This window comes from Stegastes partitus, unplaced genomic scaffold (genome assembly GCF_000690725.1).
Source record: "Stegastes partitus isolate 25-593 unplaced genomic scaffold, Stegastes_partitus-1.0.2 Scaffold1073, whole genome shotgun sequence".
Taxonomy (NCBI): domain Eukaryota; kingdom Metazoa; phylum Chordata; class Actinopteri; family Pomacentridae; genus Stegastes; species Stegastes partitus.
Genome location: NW_007578804.1, coordinates 49,532 through 74,301, shown reverse-complemented (window position 1 = coordinate 74,301; position 24,770 = coordinate 49,532). Strand labels below are relative to the sequence as shown.

The 24,770-nt window shown below is 42.4% G+C and overlaps 1 protein-coding gene across 2 annotated transcripts; it reads left to right on the top strand.

Annotated features, from left to right (window-relative positions):
* The first annotated feature begins 759 nt into the window (after positions 1–759).
* plod1a (procollagen-lysine, 2-oxoglutarate 5-dioxygenase 1a) lies at positions 760–24,770 on the top strand. Of its 2 annotated transcripts, none has more exons than XM_008295722.1 (19): positions 760–1,114; positions 3,925–4,016; positions 4,118–4,251; positions 5,433–5,596; positions 6,539–6,651; positions 6,964–7,027; positions 8,614–8,711; positions 11,014–11,115; positions 11,234–11,365; positions 12,165–12,286; positions 12,919–13,023; positions 13,174–13,299; positions 14,741–14,882; positions 14,980–15,093; positions 15,601–15,666; positions 15,928–16,032; positions 17,198–17,344; positions 18,854–18,979; positions 24,017–24,770. In XM_008295722.1, the coding sequence occupies exons 1-19, from the start codon at positions 1,021–1,023 to the stop codon at positions 24,170–24,172; spliced, it is 2,202 nt and encodes a 733-aa protein (XP_008293944.1). In that variant the 5' UTR covers positions 760–1,020; the 3' UTR covers positions 24,173–24,770. The 2 variants fall into 2 exon arrangements, with proteins under 2 accessions (XP_008293944.1, XP_008293943.1); XM_008295721.1 differs by lacking the exon at positions 18,854–18,979 and adding an exon at positions 19,227–19,352 and having other exon boundaries at positions 761–1,114.

Below are 24,770 nucleotides of genomic sequence, written 5' to 3'. Positions count from 1 at the left end.
GGTCTGTAAGATACGATGGAGCTGCTCATTACGAGTTTTACAATGTGAGAAGCAGGATTTTAAGTCACATCCTGGATTTTACAGGGAGCCAATGAAGAGAAGCTAATATAGTGGTTCCTGTCAGAACTGTGGCTGCAGCATTTAGAGGTTTTTAAGACAAGTATTGGAACGTTATGACAATAAGGAATAACACGGATGCATCTCATTCTCTTGAGCATCACCAGAAGCGTTCTTCCCCTGCACTATCTCAGCCCCAGCAGCTTGTAGTGACACTTCATCTGCTTCGGTTTGTTAATCCTAGTCAGGCTGTGAAAGCTGCTCTGTGTTCTCCGGGGAAGCTTCGTCTAGTCTGAGAAAACGATGACGTCGTCTCAGTTTGGGTCGAGGCAGCAAATTCTTCACAGTTCAACGACAGGAAGCCAGGTGGGAAATAACTCAGAGGTTCTGTGACAAAACCAGGCGGTGTGATGGTACTGTCGGTGTGTCTTTGGCCTGCTCAGGCAACACCAATAAAATGTGAAAACTGTATTAACATCAGTGAAGCCAAATGACCCCCACTGCTTGACCAGATGTCATTTAACAGTTGTGGGGTGTATACATTTCTAAGGTGTTCAGAAGAAGACAGTATGGAATTGTAGGGACTCCAGGCTACGTGCAAGGGCTCATGTCCACAGAACAGCTGGGTTACGTATTGGAACAGCTTTTTTTTTTTCCACAACCATGTTGGAAGTGGGCGTTTTGGATGCAGTTTGAAGACAGAAGGCTTCTGTGTTCCTAAAAGTGGAAATGATAGAGTCGTTCCAGAGGAGCACTGATTTATTCTAATGCTGTCGGTGGAGGGCATGTGAAAAGAGAGAGAGAGAGAGACAGACGGACAGACAGACAGGCAGACAGAACAGCCGCTGCCTGCAGAGTCAACACAACGCTGCGAAGTTCCTGCTCTCGGACGGAACCATCTGGAAAAGTCGGTCCACACCGGTGCTCCAGTGAAGATTGTTTTTAAGTCTAACTTTGGCAAAAATGACTCGTTCCTCTTTGCTGCTGCTGCTCTCGGGGATTTTAATTTGTACACTTTTTGTCGCGTCTCACTGTGAAGAGCAGCGGATCTCCGGAGGTAAGTCTGGAAAAGCCGCCGCACGCTGCGTTCAATCCAAAGTTTTTACGCGTTCCTCTCGACGTTAGCGGGTTTGGTGAATGCAGCCCAGCTAAAGGGAGACTCCCCGGCTCTGGCTCTTCCAGGCTAAATACAACTCTGCTGCATACCTCAAAAAAAAATGTCCTGCGTTTGAGCAACCCAACTGGGTGCGAATCATTATGGGGGAAATCTGAGAAGTTTGAGTGAGAAACGTTGACACCCAACAGTAGCTCCTCTAAAGACAAAGCCACTCCGAACTAACTGCCTCATGTTGGAGCTTTTTATGTGGCTTTTTTAAAAATATATATATAAATAAAATGGAACAAATGGGGATGGACGGGTTGGGAGCGCACGGCTCTGGAGGACTGGAGCCGCTGACGTGGACGGATCGTCAGGTAGAGGAGAGCCAGCATGATCAACCACAGCTCAGTAAATTGTTGTATTTAGCGCCGTCTTCCTCTGGGATTATCCAGAAAAGTAAACCCAGCGGCTTGGAAGAGGCTAGAATAATAAATGTAATGTCAGTGAGTTGTAGTTTAACCCACATGGCTGATGTGATACTAAACTTTCCATCTATGAATCAGTGACAAATCTGATGTTGTTGTTTTAGAATCCATGGGGATAAAAAAAAACCCAAGAAAGACAGTCATGTGAAATATATACACATACTATATTGAAAACCACATTAGAAACAGACTGAGATCATTAATTAGTAATTAATGCTGGAGTCATATACAAAAACATGTATGAAAGCAATGACATGTTATTTTATCAGTAAGTCTGTAAACTTCAAATCCCAGCAGCCTGGTGCACTACATTTAGTAATATAACTTATCAACCTGTGTTTATTTAAAAGAAAATCCTTTCTAATGTAATGAAAGTAGTTTCATATTTAGCATTTATTCCTTCTTATTAGACTTCATGCATTATGACATCTCTTCTTGTAGAATTGCTGCAGAATATTATATTTATAGAATTAAATCAGAACCGTGGCCTCACAGCTAGAAGATCCCCGGTTCGTGTCCCGGTTTGGGGACTTTCTGTGTGGAGTCTCCATGTTCTCCCCGTGCAGCGTGGGTTCTCTCTGGGTTCTCTGGCTTCCTCCCACACAGTCCAGAAACATGCTGAGGTTAATTGGTGATTCTGAATTGTCTGTAGGTGTTAATGTGTGCTTGTCTGTCTCTAAGTGTAGCCCTGTGATAGACTGGTGACCTGTCCAGGGTGTCCCCTGCCTTCACCCTGAGTCAGCTGGGATAGACTCCAGCCTCCTGTGATCCTAGTGAGGATTAATCGGTGTATAGATGATGAACAGATAAACTCCATGTTTAAATGTATTTCCATTTTTGTAGCGCCAGTACACCACACATGTCATCTCTAGGCACCTCACATACTAAGGTGAAGCGAAGGCCATACAAAATTGCACAGAGAAACCCAACAAATCCCAAATTTCCTTTGGATTCTCTCGAGGAAGCACCTGGCAAAAGAAAAAAAAAAAAACTTCCCCTCCTTCACTGGAAAGGAAAAACAAGTCAGGCTCAAGAAGGATGGCCGTCTGTATCAGATGCTTGGAGTGTGAGTGAGAAAGAGAGAGAGAGAAGCAGGATAGCAGATGCAGAACAGACAAACAATGCACACGAGAACAGTAAACACTTTGGAGGCCGCTGAGGCCAGTGACTGTAGATCAGAGACGTGAAGCTCCAGACACAAAGTCAGTGACGTGCAATGGTTGCGTACGATTACATGGAGAGAGAAGGAGATGTTCTCAGTGCATCATGATAAGTTTCCCAGCTGTCTAGAAATATAGCAGCATAACTATGGCAGATGATCCTGAGAGGGTGTCTGCCTCCTGAACCCAACCTGGGAGCTGAGTCCACAACAGAGGAGCCTCATTCTACTTCTGGAAACTCTGGGAACCACAAGTAGACCTGCAGTCTGAGAGCGAAGGGCTCTGTTAGGATGATATGGTGCAATTAACATAAGATGGTGCTTAGTCATTAGGAGCATTGTGTGTGAGAAAAAGAATTTCAAATTTTATTCTGGATTTTCCAAAACACCAACAAAGTGAAGCTAGTATGGGAGACGTATGACCTCTCTCTCTGGCTGCAGCATTTTGGATCAGTTTTGCAGATAGTTTTGGGATATCCTGACGATGAGGAATTAAATTAGTCTCGCCTAGAAGTGGCACGTGCATCGGATTGTTTTTCAGCGTCCCTTTGAGACAGGATGTTCCTAATTTTGATAATATTGCGCTTCATGTGTGAGTTACACAACAAATAATGAGAGTGGAGCGATGACGAGGAGCAAGAGAAACGCCACAATGTCTTCGTTTTAAAGCGAGGACGCTGTGACCTGCAGCTAGCGCGCTCATGTTTAAAATGAATGACGTCAACGTGTCATTTGAATGTTATCTGCAAGGCTAAGTGACGATTCAGCAGGTTTTAACTTTGCCTTTTGGAGTTTGACGAATGAACATTTGTGCACCTGTAATGTACATCACGACAATGTCTCAGAGGTGAACCCTGAGTTGTTAGCTGTCCTTGTAGCCTTGTTTTACTGAGGGCCCGTCTTAAAATCCACTTTTAGATTGAAGGAATAATGCATGATAGTAGATACACGAACTTTCGCCATGCTTGTGATTTGATGAGCTGAAGCTGATGCTTTGCAGTTTCATGTCTGCTTAACTTGCTACCAGCCTCCTATTGTGCACAGTCAGACTTAAGGCAAAAGACAAAATGGAATTATATCATTATATTCTTACTGAGTTGTGTCTATGACGTTGTGTCTTGCAGACAAACTTCTAGTTGTGACCGTTGCAACCAAAGACACCGATGGCTTCAGGCGTTTCTCGAGGTCGGCTAAACACTTCAACTACACAGTCAAGGTACAGACCGTCTTTTCCTGCCGTTTACAAAAGAGTATTTGACATCTTTAAATCTGTTCCTTCAGACTTTGGTAAATGATTCGACATCGATGTGCTTTAAGGTTCTCGGTCGAGGTCAGAAATGGAACGGAGGCGACTACATGTCGGCGCCGGGCGGAGGCCAGAAAGTGCGGCTCCTTAAAGCAGCCCTGGAGAAGATGAAGAAAGTCGACCAGATCATCCTTTTTATTGACAGGTAGGGTGTCTTCACAGCAGGAAGTTTTTAATTTCCTAACAGTTTGCTGCATATGTCAGATGTTTTTAGGTATTTGTGGCAATTTTGGTTGAAAACTTTTTCCTGTCTTTCCTTTAACTTTGGATTTCATTTTATTTCGTCTGAACTTTTCATCTTGTGCTGCTGCCAGTGGTGATGTTTTACGTTGGTACACAAGTCAGTCCCAGTATGCTTGATACCACGCAGCAGTGCAATCATTTTAATGTACTATTTAGCTCATTAATTAACATGTTGTATCTCAGTTGTTTAATCCGAACACAAAGAGGGAAGTAAAAATGACTATATTTAGTTTTAAGAGGGTTTGTGTGCTATAGGCTATGATATGTGAGAATATAAACACTTTGTCGTAAAAGCATGAACCGTAGCACACGAGTTTGACCCTCGCCTCAAGTCTGGCACACATCAGGTACCGTATGACTGTTAGAACTGTGCATGTTATGACTTGTCAGATACATTCATTGAATGACAACCTCACTGAGACTTCACAGATTGTTAAACCACAAAGTGTTATTTTTACACATTCATTTAGCTTAATTACTCAACTTCAGAGATGTTGGCAGGTGTATTAAAGTTTAATTGTTCAACACACACTACTTCCTTAGACGAGTCAAATTTGATCAAACTGTCAAAACTATAACAATAAGAACTGCGTATGTGTAATTCATTAGATGTCTATTTACAACAGAGCTATCTATTTGATGTGACCTGTAAGTAGCACAAGGTCAGTCAGAGATGCTCTCAGTCATTAAATTTCTCAGTGTCGGAGTGGCTCAGTTTAGTCAGTTCAGTTTAAGGAAGGAGAATTCTTCCATAACTTAAAACCTCTACTTTACATTTCATACAAAAGCAACAAAAATGTCCCCAAAATGGTTTAAACTACTTATTTATGCAGCCTTAAAAGTGGAGTTCTTATGATAAAACATATACATAGACTGAACTCAAGAGAGTGTGGTGTTTTGTTTTTTTCTGTTTTTTTCTTGGCCAGTAAACACAACCACAGGCAACTTTGCTCCCCAAATAAACAGCGCTGGCGTCTTATAAAAGGAAACCCTCGTCATTTATTTTAACCATGTCACTGGCTTCACACACTGCTAAGCGCCCGGTGCACTAAAGTTCTTCTATTTTTCCTCCATTTCACGCAGCTATGATGTGGTTTTTGCTTCGGGTCCCAAAGAGCTGCTGAAGAAGTTCCAGCAGGCCAAACACAGGGTGGTGTTTTCCTCCGAGAGCCTGATCTGGCCTGACCGCCATCTGGAGGACAAACACCCTCACGTCAGGGAGGGCAACAGGTTCCTGGGCTCTGGCGGTACGTTCGTCAGTCCTGTCGGGCCACGTTTTTCTGCTGTAATGGCTGTTTTTTCCTGTCCGATCAGGAGGTGTGATGTGCTGAGCTGTTGTTCCATTTTGTTCAATTTGTGATTAAAAACAGAGCAGTTCTTAAAGGTTGCATCTGGGCTACATTAGCGGCACACCTTAGCAAAGCTCCTAAGCCTTGGGGTTGAACTGTACTCAGTGGTTTTACGCTGGCAAGAGTGTAAAAGAAGCAAAGAACACTTTTTCCTGCACAAACCACAGTTATCAATATGCAATGACATGCACCAAAGGGTTCATTTTACTGTACATCTAAACACATTAAAATCTGCTTTACTAATGTTTAATGAGGAAGAAAATGATTTAATAAACCCCAGTTTCATATAAACACCCAGTAAATATTCAAACTTAGAAACGTGAAAAGTTGTAATTCCTAAGCTGTGCTATTAAGAATTTCTTTAAAGTTAACAGATAATTAACTGAAATTGCAGCCAGTGTTGTCCACATCAAAGCTACTTCATGCCCACATTTTCAGATAAAAACAGTGGATTTTTATCTCTTCGCCTACTTTTTTTTTTTTTTTTTGCATCTTTCCTCAAGGGACAAATTATGATATAGTAAACCTGACAGTCTGATTGTTTACACCCTCATGCTACTGCCTTGAGATACTGCCATGCACATTCCTTAACACTGTAAGCTCCCGAGCTGCTGATGTGGCTGCAGACGTGACTTTTTATAGCAGGAAAACAGCAGGTCTGTAGTTATAGCCGGACTGACGCTGCAGAAACAGAACCTGGCAGTACTAATTAGCCATGGCAATTGGAAACTGAAGACTTTTATTTCGTCCTCAGTGTGTTTTAAATGTGAACAAACATCATATAACGTGGAAGTGTCACGCGTTCTTACTTCCTGTCTGGTTCCTCTGTGTGGGCATCAGGCTTCATCGGCTACCTTCCCAACGTTAAAGAAATGGTCGCCAACTGGACAGGAAAAGACAACGAGAGCGACCAGCTGTTCTTCACCAACATCTACATCGATCCAGCAAAGAGAGTAAGATTGCTGCTCTGCTGACTGTTTGGATCTATCTATGATTGATTGCATGCCAAAGTCACATTAAGTACTTTTAACACATGTACTACGAATACTAAGTAATGGCAAGTGATTCCTGTGGTTAAATATTAAGTTAATGAATAGCCGTTGTTCCTAGTAGACTTTAAATTTGTGCAGGGAGTTTAATTGATGATAATTTAATTGCAAACAAAAACCCAGTAGAGTAGAAGTGACTCAGATGAATTGATAAATGAATAAAAACAGCACAGACTCAGTTGCATGCTTCAGGATGTAATATATGGTGTGTTTCAGAAATCCATAAACATCACCCTGGACAGCAAGTGCAGATTGTTCCAGAACCTACACGGAGCCCTGGGTGAGTGCTGCAGACGTTTTGAGAACATGTCAACCACTGAAGCGTTCTGTAGGTTTCCCGGCTGCTCGTCTCGCTTTCCTTCTGTCGTGAACAACGGTCCGGCTGCACCTCGTTCTGCTAGAGAGGGGGAAAAAAAGCACAAAAGCTCGCTTGTAATTCTTTAAACCAATCCCAGTTGTTGTGGTTGGCGCTAAGGTGTCATTATTTTGGGGGAACATTGGCACACCTGGAGGCTTACTCTGTGATTAAGATAAAAAAAAAAGAAGAACAGCCTTACAGCATGACATTGTCAGTGTGGTAGGCTGCTGCCTGGACGTGGTTGTGAAGAGGATTTGGAAAACAATAAAACACAGGAGCTAAAGGAGAAAGCCGGCAGCAGCTTTACGCCCGCAGCATCTACACACGGCTGTGCTGCGATTAAAGAAATGTAAAGCGCACTTTTCCACACACACCTTTAAGAATCCAACAGAAGGCAACTCCTGTTTCTCAGTCACTAGGAATAGTGTAATTGCAAAACACAACATTCATTTACTGTAGCCGCAAAGATGTAAAAATGATTAACGAGCTTTTACTAGCGTGCACCGCGTGCTTTGGATTTCTCTCCGTTTATTTACGCAAATGTTTGACTTGAGGTGAAAGCATCTCACAGGGAAGCAGAGAAACAGTTGCTGATATAAACGACACACAGGTTATGGTGAGTTTTTCTTGGAATTTTGCTCAAAGCAGCCTGATTTTTAGTGGAACTCAACAGACAGACCTCACGAGTTCAGAGAGCTTTGTTGTTTAACTGGTCATGCTGCTGACACTATACACCATGCGTAGTGTGTGTAAACTACGCAGCTACGTGGTAGAATAAAGCAGGAATATGTCGTTTCTAATCTATCTATCCTGTGGGTACATAATCCTAAAATCTTTCCCTCAACAGTGTATATGTTGTGTGAGTGCTTATGTAATAACGTTGCTCTTGCAGAAACTTGTTGCCTCTCCTCTGGCTGCTCACTGGGTTCCTTTTTTTTCCGCCTCATTTATACAAATCACTCGACATATATATACTGCTCAGGTGTCGTCACTTGAAGTAAAGTCGAATCTAAACGTTTAGGGAACTGAGGGGTTTATAGCTGCAGCAGAAAAGGCGGGTCTGCACGTTTAGACATGAGCTGAAATCTCGGCGGTGTGTGCAGCGTTTTTTTTTTTTTTTTTGTCTCCCCCCCTCCTCTCTGAGGCCGGGGAAGGAATTTGTGAGAGGGCTGTGTAAAAGCTCACACAGACAACATAAAGAATCCAGGGGCATGAATGCACTTTCTGACAACTGCCTGCACTCACAAATCCTCCCTCTGGAAGCTCCTCTGTCAGCCGCTGTCCTTTTAAAGAGACAGTAGCACCGATGATACGGAAGGATTTGTGATTAAAGAAGCAAAATAGTAAGAATTTAAAAAGTCACGACGCATTTGTAAACATCACCGAATCCATCATCGTCTGCTCCATCCTGGCTGACAGGACCTGTTGTCGATTCCCATTTATTCAGAAACAACAGCAAGAATGGTTGAAATATGATAAAGCTAAACATGTGAGTGTGTGTTTTTCAGATGAGGTCGTGCTGAAGTTTGAGGACAGTCGAGTGCGAGCCAGAAACGTGCTGTACGACACCCTGCCCGTCATCATCCACGGGAACGGACCGACGAAGGTACTGACCTCTCTGACCTTACTGACACACTTCCAGTCCTTCAGTCGGCCAGACTGTTTGCAATACGGAGTCTGAAACCAACATAATGTGTGTTTTAAAATTTAAAAAAATGTCTGAAAAGGCATTCTCAAGTCGCGGGAATCAGTCACTTCTTACACTGAGGACGATTCATTCACAGCTTCTATGGTGTGCAGTGCAGCTATCTCTGTTCTGCTCATTCCTGGACTCACACCGGTCCTCCTGAAGTCAAATTACACATTTCTAAGGCGTCCTTTTGCTGAAGTCATGGTCTTTCATTAGGAAAAACTCATTAATCAACAAGGAGATATTTTTGCATCACAGCTTGACTGTGCTTGTGTTCATAGTCGACGAATTTCTTCATGTATAACCAGTGAAATTAGTTCATTTTAAATTGTATTGTACGTTTAATGTCACTGTTTTATTATTATTATCAGCAGACAGTCGCTCTAATTGGCCTGCGACATAAAACCAACCACAGACTGTAAACCTAAGTTTTGCTCAATAGGCGACAAAACAGGTTTGATTGGCACCAATCAGCTGTCAATCAAACATGTGCTCCGTCCCACCCAGAGGGCCGGAGGCTAAATGAGCATTTTTGTTGCTGTTGCATCACAACAAATGTCCAGAGGGCTACACGAGGAAGCGAGATAAGTGTGTTAGCAAGGTATGTTGAGTTTTCAGTGTCATGAAGGTGGCTGGCTTTTTACCTGCTAGGTCTCCACGGTAACTGATGCTGTGGAGCTAGATCTCCATGGTAACTGATGCTGTGGAGCTAGGTCTCCATGGTAACTGATGCTGTGGAGCTAGGTCTCCATGGTAACTGATGCTGTGGAGCTAGATCTCCATGGTAACTGATGCTGTGGAGCTAACCTGGTCAGGAGCAGGTTATGTTCAGAGTTTAGGATTTAAATCGGCTGGAAAGAGCGTCTCCTTTTAACCAGATCGTTTCCTGACTGTTACTTAGGAGCGCTACAGATTCTCAGCTGAGGGAATGTATTTTATCTGCTAACATGCTGAGTTGTACGTTACTAATATCACTGAATGAAGCCGCGTAGTTACAGCATCACACACTGTATATATTGTGTTGCCATGGGAACTAGACTTGTATTTAGCTGGCGATGCAGAAATGATGTTGTCATGTTTGGTCCATTTACTCTGCTGGTACTGCAGCTGATAGAAAACTGATTATAGAGAATATTCAATCAATGACATTAATTCCACTTTGATTTGACCAAAAATTTAGCTGATATCCTGCATTATGGGACAGTGTCAGACCTGAATGCACTTCAATACAAGATCAGCTTTGGATATATTAAGTTTGAAGTTTAACAGCTTTAGTCTGCAGCTGTCAGTTAGAAATAAGCAGCTGCATCAGTAAAATATTATATATAAACACGTTTAACAGTTTTCTACCAGCATTCTGTCTTGCACCATTTGCAATAGCGGTGCTTTTTACCGTCATCATTATCTATATTCCTCATTGATCTCCATTAAAACAACGTGTTGACTGAAGCAGCTGCACACAATCGTTTCATTTAGTGCAGAAGAAGAGTCCACGAGTCCTTTTATGTCCTTTTATGTGAACAGAGTCTGAAGCAGAAAGTCTGAGTTAACAAAGAAAGTTGAAAACCACCTTCGTGATACCCGTGATCTTTGGCTCGGGCTTTAGTTTTTGTGGAGCCAACTTACACAAAGACAGCCTGGCTATGTCAAACTTACTTTGTAGTTCAGCCATCAGGCAGTCAGCTGTTCTAAATCTGTTTTTCTTGCCTTTATGTGCTGGATATTAAATTGAGACATGATGAGCTACAACGTATTTGTTAAGGTTCAGTGTGATAGGGATCCAAAAAAGCAACAGAGGGTTAGGGTGATAGAAAAGAGGGATTTATTCAGGCTGCAGGGGAAATGGGGGACACCGGGAAGCACGTGAAGGAAGCCGAGTGAGGGAGTCAAATCCAGGAGAGGTTCCAAGTGGGGCAGGGAGGCAGAGCAGCTGAGGCTTTAGCTCGGCTGCAGAAGTTGGGCCGGGGAATGTGTCGATCCGACGGGAGGTTCACTCGAGGGAGGATAATCCACTGGCGCTGGAGCACAGGTGGAGGCAGGCTTTATCCAGCGCTGATGAGCCTGAGGTGTGGAAGAGAGTGAGTGAGAGCTCTCCCGACCGAAAACCCCACCCAGCCTGAAAAACACTCGCAGCCACCAACACAACAAGCTCATACACTAAACAAGGATTCACAATAAATACACAAAAACTGGGCTCACCACAGTATTTGTTTTACAGCTCCAGATCAACTACCTGGGTAACTACATCCCCAGCGCGTGGACATTTGAGAAAGGATGCACAGTGTGCCACCAGGATCTATATCCACTCACAGCTCTTAAGGTCTGTTCTTGTCTCCTGATGGGGAAACTGTGCAACTACATTGAATCATTTAGTGGCTGTTTTTCTAGAAAAAAAACCCCAACAATTTATGTGATCGTTTTGTTTTTTTCCCCAATAGGAAAGTGAATACCCTCTGGTGTTGATCGGTGTCTTCATCGAGCAACCCACGCCGTTTGTCACGGTGTTCTTCGAACGGCTGCTGAAGCTGCAGTACCCCAAGGACAGGCTAAAACTGTTCATTTACAACCAGGTACATTTGTTACTTCATTGTGCTGAGATATCTTTTTGATTTATGCACCTGATCTGGAATTAACAAGACCCCGTTATATACTTTACAGGGCCCCAATATAGACAGTGGAAACCAGAAGTTTACACACACTGAATAAAAAGACACATAACCTTTTTTTCTCACTATTTGACATTAAATCAGACTAAACTATTCCTGTTTTAGGTCAATTAGGATTAACAACATTATTTATATTTGCTAAATGCCAGAATAATGAGAGAGAATGTTTTATTACTTTCCACAAAGTCAGAAGTTTCCATCCATCTCTTTAGTATTTGGTAGCGTTGCCTTTAAACTGTATGACTTGGGTCAAACGTTCTGGGTTTCCTTCCACAAGCTTCTCACAATAGTTTGATGAATTCTGGCCCATTCGTCCTGACAGAACTGGTGGAACATGAGTTCTCTTCCTGATATCTTGGCTGATTTATTTAGATTTTCCCTGTTGTCACTAATGAAGCAGTGTGTTTGAGATGTGCCTTAAAATACATCCACAGGCGTGCCTCCAATTAACTCAAATGTTGTCAATTAACCAATCGAAAGCTTCCAAAGCCATGACATCATCACCTGAGCAAACACAGGTGGATCATAAAAGTGGTTGTGTTAAATATAGTCCTTGGGTAACGGTCTAATGTCTATAAAGACGTCATTTTCTGTCGACTTTATCAATGAAGACGAAATAAAACGATGTGTCAGAGGTAAAGCTCTCAGAGTTTTCACGACTGCTCTGCACTTTATTTGTTCTTTTCTTGTCTTTTCCCTTCAGGAAGCGCATCACAAAAGCCAGGTCAGCTCTTTCCTGCAGGATCACGGAAGCCTTTATCAGGACGTCAAACACATGGGCCCCGAAGAGGACATGGATGCAGCGGCGGCCCGCAACCTGGCCTTGTGAGTTCCACGTAACCGCTGGGTGCCTTTATGTCGCATCTGTCTGGTCTTTATTGGAAGTTCTGTACAAGAAACAAGCAGCATGTAGTCGTAGAAGACGTGGTCTGTACAGGGCTGACCCACTCTTTTTCTTGTTGCCTTACTTGGACGTTCGTAACACGAAGCTTTTCAGGCTGTTGTAGTTACGATAGTGACAGTAATCTAAGGAACAGTTTCAGTTGTAGCATCAAAGCATGGCACTGGCATACTTCAGTACAGGTACACGTCTTGGGCTCCAAACTGTACTTCCGTAGAGTCCAGTTGTATTGTTTTAATACTTTACATACAAGTAGCTTGTTCAGCCGACTGACGACCAGCTGAGGGGTCAGATCTGTCTCAGGGGTCACAAAATACATACACGAGATTAATAATGGGAGTTGAGATGAGAGTTTTCACTGAACTGGATCTGTTTTTGACATTAGACAACTATTTGGACCCCAGAGAGCAATAAAAATTAAACTGTGTGAGAAAAATAGAAAGTAAATATTTTACTGTGAAAACACGTGTTGCTCATAGACAGAGATACAACAAGACGCTGTTTTCTTACGAGGAAATGTAAATGCTAATGCTTAAGTGTCTCTCCTTCCTTTCAGCGATAAATGCCGGAACGACAAGGACTGCGACTATTTCTTCAGCGTGGACATTGCGGTGGTTCTACAGAACGAGAACACGCTCAAAATTCTAATCGAACAAAACCTGTAAGTGAATTTATTGAGTTACCATCGCGAATCTTGTCCATGCTGACGTCTTGTAGTCGGCACAGCCACGTTCAGTAAATGTCTTTTCTAACAGTTTGAATATGAAGATGAAGAAATATGTCGACTAACACTTCTTGACTTGTTCCTCAGACCCATTGTGGCGCCGATGATAACTCGAGCTGGCCGACTGTGGAGCAACTTTTGGGGAGCGCTCAGCGCTGACGGCTACTACGCTCGGTCTGAGGACTACGTGGACATAGTTCAAGGACAGAGAATGTAAGTTGCTTTCTAAGAGGTGTTTAGCTACAGTCCATTAAACTCTCACCCGCCATCGTTCTAACCTCCAGCCCCACCCGACCGCCTTCAGGATAAAACAGATGTAGCTGATGGATAGATGTGGACTAAATTTTCCAGCTTATGCTAAATTCTCAAATAGGATCCTGCAAAAATTCTAGTTTTCCGTCCAGTGTTGGCTAAAAGGATTGAGAGGGATGAAATTACACATCAGTAGATTCAGAATCTATAATACAATGGCAAAGTCGTGCAACTACTTGGCCGCTTCTACTCGTGTTGAGTAAGTTTCCAGATGAAAGTGATCGTGTGGAAACGCACATTAAACTGAATTATCAAGGCAACAGGTAGACAGAGGCAAAGTGTAAAATTGTCCTATAAATCAAATGACAACAGAAGCAGATCAGAAAACAGGGTGTTTTTTTGTTTGTTTGTTGTTGTTTTTACCAAATTCCAGATGATTGTGTTTTCTAATAAAAAGGAGACATTAGAAATCAAGTTTCCTCTCTACTGTAGGTCTTTCTCCCTGTGGCGATTGGAGAATTTGCAGTATTTTTTGTTTTTATTTCTCCCCTGACGTTAGATCCTTGTGGTAATATGTATAGTTGAAACCAGAAGTTTACATCCACTGTATAAAAAGACATAAAACTTCTTTTTCTCACCGTCTGACATTAAATCAGACTAAACTCTTCCTGTTTCAGATCAGTCAGGATTACCAAAATTATTTCTATTTGCTAATCGCCAGAATAATGAGAGAGAGAATTTTTTATTCCTTTCCACAAAGTCAGAAGTTTCCATCCATCTCCTCAGTATCTGCTAGCGTTGCCTTTAAACTCTGTGACTTGGGTCAAACGTTCTGGGTTTCCTTCCACAAGCTTCTCACAACAGTCTGATGAGTTCTGGCCCATTCCTCCTGACAGAACTGGTAGAACTGAGTCAGGTTTGTTGGTCTCCTTGCTCCACTGATGTTCTCCAGGATGGAGATCAGGGCTTTGTGATGGCCACTCCACAACACTGACTCTGTTGTCCTGAAGCCTCTCTGTAGCTAATCTGGCGCTATGCTGAGGGTCATTGTCCATCTGAAGACACATTAGTGTCCAAGCTGTAACTTCCTGCTGATGTCTGGAGATGTTGCTTCAATATCTCCACATCATGTTCTTTCCTCATGATTCCATCTATTGTGTGAAGGTCACCAGTCCCTCCACAACATGATGCTGCCACCCCCGTGCTTCACAGCTGGGATGGTGTTCTCAGGCTTCAAGCTTCCCCCTTTTTCCTCCAGATGTACCGATGGTCATTAAGGCCAAACCGTTCAGTTTTAGTTCTATCAGACCACAGGACATGTCTCCATTGATGAAGCTCTTTGTTCTTGTGTGCATTTGCAAACTGTAATCTGATTTCTTCATGTGATTTTGTTTTTTTTTAGGGGTGTGTGGAATGTCCCATATGTGTCCAATGTGTACCTGGTAAAAGCCAGCCTGCTTAGATCAGAGTTGAAAGACTACGAGCTGTTCACCTCATCCCTCCTAGACCCTGACATGGCCTACTGCCACAACGTTCGCAGCAAGGTGAGGAAGAGAAAAAACAGAAATATTCCACGTAGATTGGTGTACAATTCTGTATGCCGCAATATCTGACCTGTGACTTTTTTTTCCTTTCTTTCAGGGAATCTTCATGTATGCAACCAACATGCACACCTTCGGTCGCATCGTGTCGACAGACAACTACCAGACTGTTCACCTGCATAATGATCTGTGGCAGATTTTTGAAAACCCAGTGGTGAGAGGCTTTGAATGAAATTGTGAAAATGTCGATGAGACTTTGAAAACTGCCTAAACTCAGACATTCATGGAACCGCACAACGTAAATACTTTGGAATGAAAAATAGATGATGTGCATATCTATAAATATACAGCATACGATACCGACCACTTCAAAAACAATCTCCATTTGCTCCAAGCTCTCTGTTGTCATTTTTAACTAAACTCAGTTACTAGCTTTATGCTTACCGGCCCAAGAGCTTAATTTCAGCAACATCTGTGACTGCAGCAGCTGCAGCAGGAGGAGCCGAGTACAAGTGGAATGCTAAGAATGATAAAAGTGGGGATACAGTACTTTGTCTACCATTTTCCAGTTTGTTAGGACACACTGTAAACACGTTCTGCATCTGCACTGCCTAGTTTGTGTGTTGTGTGTATGTATTGAGCTGCACACACCCCAGGAGACAAACCACCATCTTTGGTTGTGTGGCAGCTAAAACAATCAGATGTTTTGATTTTTTTCCAGGACTGGAAGGAGCGCTACATTCATCAAAACTACTCCCACATCATGAAAGACAAGCTGATTGAAACTGTGAGTACCGGTAACCTCGAGTGACATTTAATCACTAGATGAGTTTATTGAAATAGAGTTACAAAGAGAACACATTTAAAGCTGGCTGAAACAGAGCTTTGAATGTACTTAAATATGTTCTGGATGTTTTTGCAGACTAAAAAGTCAGTTGTTCGAACTTCATGTAAGACGCTGAAACTTCACAAGTAGCGCAGTCGTATTGAAATACCGTCTGCGATGTTGCTCGGTGGTTTAAATGCTGTCGTGCTTTCTGTCCTCCAGCCTTGTCCCGACGTGTACTGGTTCCCGATCTTCTCTAACGTCGCTTGTAACCACATCGTTGAAGAAATGGAACACTTTGGGAAGTGGTCGGGAGGAGCCAACGTGGTACGTCACCATGTGGATGGATGGTATTGGTAGTTTGGGTGTTTGTTCTTTGTGGGATTCATTTCAACGCAGCGATTGTGAAGATTCTCAAATATTTCTCACCATCAGTGCTCATGATAAGAACACATGTGGACATCTGGAAACAAATGACAAAATCTGCTGGGTCAAAAACATACAAACAGCGATGCTAAAGTTTTGGTTGAATGTCCCAGTTTCACCTTCTTCGTTCAGTTTAAGTAATGACTTTAGGGAGGCAAACATCCATCCCTTAGCTATACACCGCTTAATCCTCACTAGGGTCGCGGGCCTTTTGACTGTGGGAGGAAGCCGGTGAGAACCCGCAGGTAGAACATCCACACCGAAAGACCCCAGGCGTCCTAACCGGGGTGTGAACCAGTGATCTTCTAGCTACTAGCCGATGGTGCTAACCACCATGCAGCCTGGAGGCGGACATATTTCTGGTTCTTGTGGCCAAATAGCTTTTTGTTTCATCTGACTACAAAACCTTCCCCCAAAAGGAGGTCCAGCAAATTTCATTCGAGCCTTAAGGTGCTGCTTCTGGAGGAAGAGCTTCCTTCTTGCACCAGCCCATGGTGATGGAAAACACACTTTACTGGACATTGACAGCTGTGTTCCAGCAGCTTCTAATTCATTGCAAACCTGCTTTTTGGTGATTGTTGGTTGACTCTTGACCATCCTGACCAACTGTCTCTCGTTTATACTTACAAACAATTGATTTGTAGCTGCTTTGAAGTGGCTCCGACTGAGTTTCCTGACTTGTTCTTGTCAATGATTTGCTTTTTCAAATCCGATTTTCAGCATTTGTAGCATTTGTGGCTGATTCTACGGCGCGTATTAAGTGGGTTTGACACAGTCGGTCGTAACGCAACCATCTACATCACCAGAACTGATCATTCAAGTTGCCGTATGTGTACTTTTGACCAAGCAGGTTTTGTCATATTTCCAGAAAACCTAGAAGAAATTTAAGAAAGAACCTAAAGCATGGTGGTTTTTTGTGACAAATCATGATAGAAAATTATTTTGAGTTATAGGAGTCATTGGAATCTCAAGACTGCCGTGACATACATGGTCTTTAGAAGTGTATGTAAACTTTTTGTAATTCGCTTGCACACCAAAGCCAAAGAGTGTTTTTCTCATTTGCCAGGACACCAGAATCCAAGGCGGCTACGAGAATGTGCCCACCATCGATATCCATATGAATCAAATCAACTTTGAAAAGGAATGGCAGAAGTTCTTACTGGAATATATAGCACCGATAACCGAGAAAATGTACCCGGGTTACTACACCAAAGTAAGTCTGCCGAACACACGCTTAAAGCCATCATTATCATCTGTGTTCGTTATTAATCCTCCTTTGTCTCCAGATTTGTTGCAGAGTGAACGTTGCTGACGTGATAGTTGGACTGCATTTTCCAGAGTATATGTCAGTGCAGTAGAGCAGCAATGTGCCTATATGCCGTTTTCATAGCTCTATCGATGTGTTTATAGACCGAATCAGTCCGATGGTTGCTCATGTGCTCAAATCGGCCTTTATTAAGTTGTTCTCCTCAGTGGTGTGCCAGTTGTTTTTGTGCCCCATGGAAATATTTTACTATAAATTCTCAAATAATAGCGACTCAATTAATGGCAGAGTGTCAGACGATAAGCCAGAAGTATTAATGGAATAGAAAAGAGTGGAATAAGGGTCCTTTTTCTTTAACAACTTTACATCCAACCACCGTTATTTGATGGTTGCGTACCTGCTGGCTGTTATACTCAGCACAAATTGAAACTCTACTCTCAGAAAAGGGAGGAAGTGTGGTGTGTGGGTCAGTGGAGAGTTTCTGATTTGAAACACTTGGTGCAGGATTTGTTTTTTTTTTAATGACAGTATCTCTAAAACGATCACAAGTAGTCTGAAAGGAAATGAGACTGATGTCAGGACACGACAGACTGAAAACAGGATCAACTGGAAACATGGGATAATTGTTGCATGAACTGCAAATTAAAAACAGCAGTAAAATAATTCTGATGATGCAGAATTACAGAACAAGGGAAATTATAAAGACAGATGAGCTTGTGTTTACTGCATCTCTCTGCTATTGAGAACAAGTTTTATTTGGGAATTTATGGTATTAAAAAAACAAGCAGTAAATACTCTGAAGAGAACAAACTTGTGTAAAATAATGTGAAGCAGACAGAAAACATTTTGTCAGAGAAATGATAAGATTTAAAATATGTAAACAATTACTGGTGCCTGGTTTTAAAAAAGTCTAAATTTGTTAACAAGGTCATAAAAGCTTGGTTTCATTCTGTGATTTAAAAGTCAAATGTTTCTCATAAAAGGAGAAACTGTTGTCTGGAGCAGATTAATGGGGATTTAGTATTTGTGTAGCGTTGGGTATTTGGACTGGACAGTTCATTTAGACAAAAAAAATTACTTATGACGCAACATGTCAGTCATTGTGACCGTGTGGTTCACAGATATGTTGTATTATTAATATATGTTGTGTTAGTTTGACTCTTCACTACATTTGTTTTACGTTTTCTAAAAAAGAAGACTATCAGCAGACTTGTTTCCAGTTTTTATGACCGAGCAGAGTTATTTATATGAAAACCTGGTGGTGTTGCAATGGAAAGAGTCTATAACGCTCAGGTGACAGTTTATTTATGACTATATTATTGTTACTATTTGCTAGCATCATTGCTGCCCTTACGTTTGACGTGTTACCGAGCAGCACATGAGAGGATGTGACTGATTGAAAATGACAGCAGCCGTCGGTTCTCGTGGGTTCCTGACCAACATGTCTTCTCTCATCAGTGTTCCACTCCCTTGAACTTTGTGGTGAGGTACAAACCGGACGAGCAGCCGCTGCTTGTCCCTCACCACGATGCCTCAACATTCACTATTAACATTGCTCTCAACAGCAAAGGCGTTGACTACCAGGTAAATGAAGGGGAGCTGGCAGGTAATGATGGAAGCTGTGGGACATGGCACTGCAGGTCATCTGCACCTCTCTCTGCTTCTCTTCTCCATCTCTGGAAGCGAATGCTGGACTGGGAACCGAGCTGATGCTTTTCTTTACTGAGCAGGAGCTGCGAGGGGCATACCTGTGTACAGCGGCCACGTGTGCAGTTTTTTTTTTTTTTGTCGCCAACGCTTGCATGACTCCTTTCTGTCTGTGTGTTTGCAGGCTCAGTTTGACTTGGCCTTTGTAGTTAGATATAGACCCGATGAGCAGCCCTCCTTAAGGCCGCACCACGACGCCTCCACATTCACTATAAACATTGCGCTCAATCAACTGGGCGATGATTACCAGGTGAGTGTTTAGAGGTTGGTAGAAGTGTGACATTTCAAACAGGTAGCTCGTGACAACTACATCCACTGAAATCCAGTAAATGTCATTCACCTTAAAAAAAAGTGGGCAAACCCCACTGCCCGTCCCACATCCTGCTCAGATTAGATGTCACGGTTTAGTTCATGGGGACGTCCGCCTTAAATTTACGTCGTGCTGTTCAGATGATTCATGAAATAGTAATACAATCCTGGTTTAATCGTAGCAACTGGACTTGCTTGAGTTCCTTGAAGATGTTTCATCCAAGAGGCTTCATCAGCTCTGACTGACTAGTTGGGAGTTCCACATACTTCTATCCTTAAGGAGCCATTAACACCTGAGTTGATGGGGGTTTGTTGCTCCTCCCCCTTGTTAATCACGTTGTTAGTACTCCCCCTGCCACAATGGGGTTCGTTAGGGTCTTTTGTGTGCTGAGGAAGATGAAACCACTTTGACACCTCGCCACAAAAGACCTTAACAGACCCCCTTGGGGCAGGAGAAAGCAAGTCCAGTCGCTACGATTAAACTACGAGAACAACCATGACCTGGATGACTGAGACTCTTCGAATACAATGTGAGCTCTTCCACTTATAATAATATGTGTATTTGAGTAAGAAACGATCGTGTTTAACACTTATGGATACACAGAAATGCACTAGTTGGAGTTTATTGACATGGTGCAGGGACAGGAAATAGTGTAGGTGGGGTAAACGCTCGTCTTCCTCACTGGATGTAGGCTGCAGGTGTCGCTTCTTGTTCCTCAGCGTGTTTTCAAAGTCCAAGACAACAACCGCAACCTTCAGGCTAGCAACCCACTGCACTAAAAGTCTCAAGTTTGTCAGAGGATTTGGGTGGTGCAGTGAGGACACCCTGCATTTTGAGGGGCAATTATTCTGCCTTAGACAGTAATGCATAGTGCAGCCAGGTGCTACAGAATGGGCTGGCTAAGCGAGACGAGGTAAATACTAGACTTCTGCTCAACTCCGTTCATGAGCAGAAGGACGTTTATCTTGAACCAAAGTATCAATAGAGGTAGTCTAGAAAAGTGATATGAAAGATGGCAGGACATTAGCGTGATAGATTTCATCGTACAAACCAGAGTCTTGACATGCATGATGCTGCATTAAGAGCGATTACATTAACAGGTGAAATGTCATCATGTTTCTGGCATGTCCATCTGCATTCTGGTTGTGCCAGACTTTCTTTTTTTGTTTTTGTTTTGTGTCGTTTCTGGGTTTGCGAGCACGTCTTCTTTGCATGACACATGAGGCTGAAGCTAGGAGCCTTGTTTTTTACCATCGCATCCATGTTGTTTCTCCGCATCTTCAATAAACTGGATTAATCGGCTTACAGTCCGCAGCGTTGTTGGTTTATGTGCCATGGATTTGAAGCTGTTGTGATGATTTATTAGACGTATAAATATCGACCGTATTGTTTTTTCTGTGGATAAAACGTAATATTTACATTTTTGAAATACAGGATACAGGATGATACAAGGATGATTGTTTAAATGACAACACCGGTGCTCTTGCTTGACTAGAAAACACAAAAACCCTCAATTCTCAAATAAAATAAAAGCTGACATTTTCTATCATTAATAACTAATAGCAGATTAAAAACAACCAATTAGGTGCGACAATAGAGTCATACTCTGCTGGAAACACGTTACCTTTTTAAATGAAACACTCATTATTTATACATAAATGTATTTCTGCAGATTGTTTATTTATACAGGAAGGAATGTTTAAAGAATTTTAATGCACAACAATTGCAAGTGTTTCCACTTAAACAGTGACCAAAAAAAGGAGAAAAGCTGTTCAGTATACTGAAATATTGTGGAGAAAATGATATTGAATTTATCAAGACAACAGAGGAAATGTTGTATTTACATTAATCACCTACACAAGGATATAGAAGAAATGTGAAACACAAGCCCATTTTAAATAAAGACATATAATAAAGTTATCCTCTTAGTGATAAAAGCATGACATTGCCGCGTCACCCAACTGCATCAAATCCTTACCAATTGACTCTGGTAGTAATGAACTGAAACCAAAAGCTGCCTGCAGGGTAGTTAAGAACTCTAAAGGTTTGCTTTGGAAGTTGGTTAGTTTGGTGACTCGTCATCGACTTTAATCACGGCAGATGTTTTGCCTTGTTAAAGCAAAGAAAGCACAGGTGTAACATTAAGTTTTATTATTTTCACCTGTGCTTTTCCTGTTGTGACAAATCCTGAATGTCTGCTCTGGTGTTGTCTAAATCATTGCATATGTTATATTGAAGTACCACAGCAACAATCCAAAACGCCTCACATCAGGAAGTCTCAGCCATTAGTACGTTTCTACCAAAAGACATGTGGAAAGACTGTTTTGACCAACAAAAAAACACCTCTTTGATGGCTGCAATGAATCGATAAATGGTTGAAACTACAAGCTTCTGCCACTTCAGCAGGTCGTACTAACGAAAACTGAACTAAACACTCAGAACAACAGAGAAAGATCTTATGCAGATGCTTTCAACGATATCTACTTTTGCATCGATGTAAAATAAATTAGTTTCACGCGCTATGACACATATTTCATGGGATATCATGCCACCGTGTTGCCGGGCTGAAGACACCTCTGTTCACTGATCTGTGTGGACAAATGTGAGGTCCTGTCTGAACGTATACATACAGTCATCACAGTGATCCCTTAGTTCTTACACTCTTCATCTCACTCAGACCTCCTTTGCCAAGACGGGCTACTGGCTGCAGCTCTGTTCTCTGTAAGCTACTGCCAGCTTGAAGTAGGCTTAAGACCCACTGTTGGTGAGTGTGGCCACCCTAAAGGACACTAGTTTGAGTTCAGTTCTGTTCAGTGGTTCTCCTTTTCAACTTTGGGAAGTCACATCCTTGGAAAAAGTCCAACAGTGAAGAGTTTTCAGATGAAGTCCCTGTTGGTAGGTGGCCACGTGGTGTAGGTCAACAGGTTAGCGGGTCTTGTGCCAGAGTCCTCCAAGTCTGGACTAGCAGCTCCTCGTGAACAGTTTTATCTAATTACAAGCAGGAGGGTTTATTGTCAGACCAATGTGCTGCTGGCTGGCCGGTATGACGCGTCCTTCTTCTCTTTGTGCTGCCGTGCAGCTGAGAAACTGGAGGTCAAGTGGCCCATGTCCTGGTTCAGAAACCATCACAATTAACGTTCCCCCTAAGCAAAAGACAGTAAAGAACAGCTTCCCCAGTATTTGTCTTGGAATTAACCTTAACGTGGAAAACGTTCTGAAGCTCTGTCTGGACATTGACACGGTGCAAACTTCACCCCACCTGGAGCTGCAAGCATTTTGTTTAGCTTGGCAGCACTTCTTCTGGGTTCTGACATGTTGTTTTGGTTCCCTAAAGAAGACGACACAAGACCTTGTTGCCCCATTGAGCGGATGGTATATATCAGTGTCTGTAGGGTAGGGATCTCCAACTCCGAGATGTTTTTGTACTGCGACGCACTTGACTCAAATTAATGGATCTCCAACAGCTTGTTGTCAAGTTCGACACAAGTCTATTAAGGATCCCTTAATGTGAGTCGGGTGTGTTGCAGTACAGAAACATCTAAAACCTGCAGGACAGTAGCTGACGAGGACCGGAGTTGGAATTCTCTGATGTAGGGTCTCACATGTCATCACAGATTATTTGTGCTAAAGACGTGAATAGAGGTGTCTATAGTAAGGCCAAACGAGGCCTTCCTATCCCATGTAATATGTACCTCGTTGCTCTCCGTCAGGAAACAGCAGTTGTAGACCTTTTGTTTTGCCCTGTGGTTGGGGATCTGCTTCTGACAGATTTGTTTTGTATAATTTTTACAATAGAGATTTTTTTAAGAGTGCTCATACAAACTCCTGAAGAAATCCCTGAGATCAGAAGATGAAGTAAAATAAGATGCAAGTGGAGGAATTCTTGGTAGAAGAACCAAGTTTAGGTGCAAGTTAAAAACAGAAGGCGCTAGTACATAAAAAAGTAGACATAGAGTATATCAATAAAGATAAAACAGTATTTAAAAAAATAAGCCTGCAGAAGAAAGGAAATTAGATCATCTGTACAAGGTTGGGACTTTACAGGTTCTGCAAAGGTTCTGTCCAACAAAGATGCAATCTGCCAACATACAGGACGGATAGACTTTTGTCTTCACCGCCATCGGCCCTTTAAATAACTTAACGTGACTGTCTATATTAATTTATTTTCTGTTAACTGCTGGTTGTACAACTTCCTCCCCAGAGATAATTAATATATCTTTAAGCCTTAATCCTTGAGGTGCATAGATCTGAATCTGTATTAAAACTGAATGAGTTCTTCCTTTGGCCTTGTTTCACCTCCACGCCCAATCTTACAGACAGACGCAGGCAGTGAAAACACAAAAAAAAGGACTTTACAATAAGACATAGTTGAATACTCTGGAAACAGTTAGTGGTTAGATCCCTCTTTAAACTGTCTTTTGTTCACTGGTCGTTCTGCCTCATACAGATACAGTAGAAAATGTGATTACTACCGTAGATACCAAATGTAGTCGTAGGAGCTCAGAGCTTTCTAGGGTGAATGTTACCTAACCATGACTTAAATTCAAAACAAAACGTGCTTTTTGTGGTGTCAGCCGTTAACACGTGTTGTTTTGTGAATGCAGGGCGGCGGATGCAAGTTCCTGCGCTACGACTGCTCCGTTCAGGCTCCTCGTAAAGGCTGGGCCCTCATGCACCCGGGCCGCCTCACCCACTACCACGAAGGCCTGCCGACCACCGCCGGCACCCGCTACATCGCAGTGTCCTTCGTGGATCCCTGAGCCCCTTGATACGGCACAACTCACGCACAAGCCCAGACCAAACAGGACATACACTGACTACATCTTTTAGCATCACAGCTGTTTTTGTTTTTTTAAATGTTTATTTTTTTTTTAGTTTTCAGATTCAGAGTGAGGACAGTTTCTCTTTCTATTAGCTGATTTCCTTCAAAAATGATGTACAAAATGATATTGCTTCTGTCTCTGTGACATTCATCAGCAGCGCTCCGTAAAACGAGGCGGTACAGTGGAACAAGAATATATAATAACCACCGCTTTAGTGGCATCAAACTGCATCAAAAGTAACACGTCGTTCAAACCTTCACACGTGACACAAGTATTTGTCACCAGCAGTCTACAGTTTTCATCCATCAACCTATGTCGGGGGGAGTCTGCTTTATATTTGAAAAAGAAAAAGTCTTTGGTGTCTCCAGAAGAAGTTGTGTGGAGTGGAAGGAAGGATGGAAGCTTTCTGCAGGCTCCGGGTTGCATGAGCTGTTGATAGCATAGCATGCTAATGGATGTGTTCTAGTAAAAGGATGATGCATCATTTTTTTGGCCTTTGTTTGATAGTGAAGTTAGAGAGAGACAGGAAAGTGGG

Excerpts from the sequence above, each read along its gene's own strand:
- plod1a (XM_008295722.1), top strand. The coding sequence starts at position 1,021 with ATGACTCGTTCCTCTTTGCTGCTGCTGCTCTCGGGGATTTTAATTTGT. Across the intron at positions 5,597-6,538 it reads CAGGTTCCTGGGCTCTGGCG|GCTTCATCGGCTACCTTCCC; the intron begins GTACGTTCGTCA and ends TGTGGGCATCAG. Across the intron at positions 6,652-6,963 it reads ACATCGATCCAGCAAAGAGA|AAATCCATAAACATCACCCT; the intron begins GTAAGATTGCTG and ends GGTGTGTTTCAG.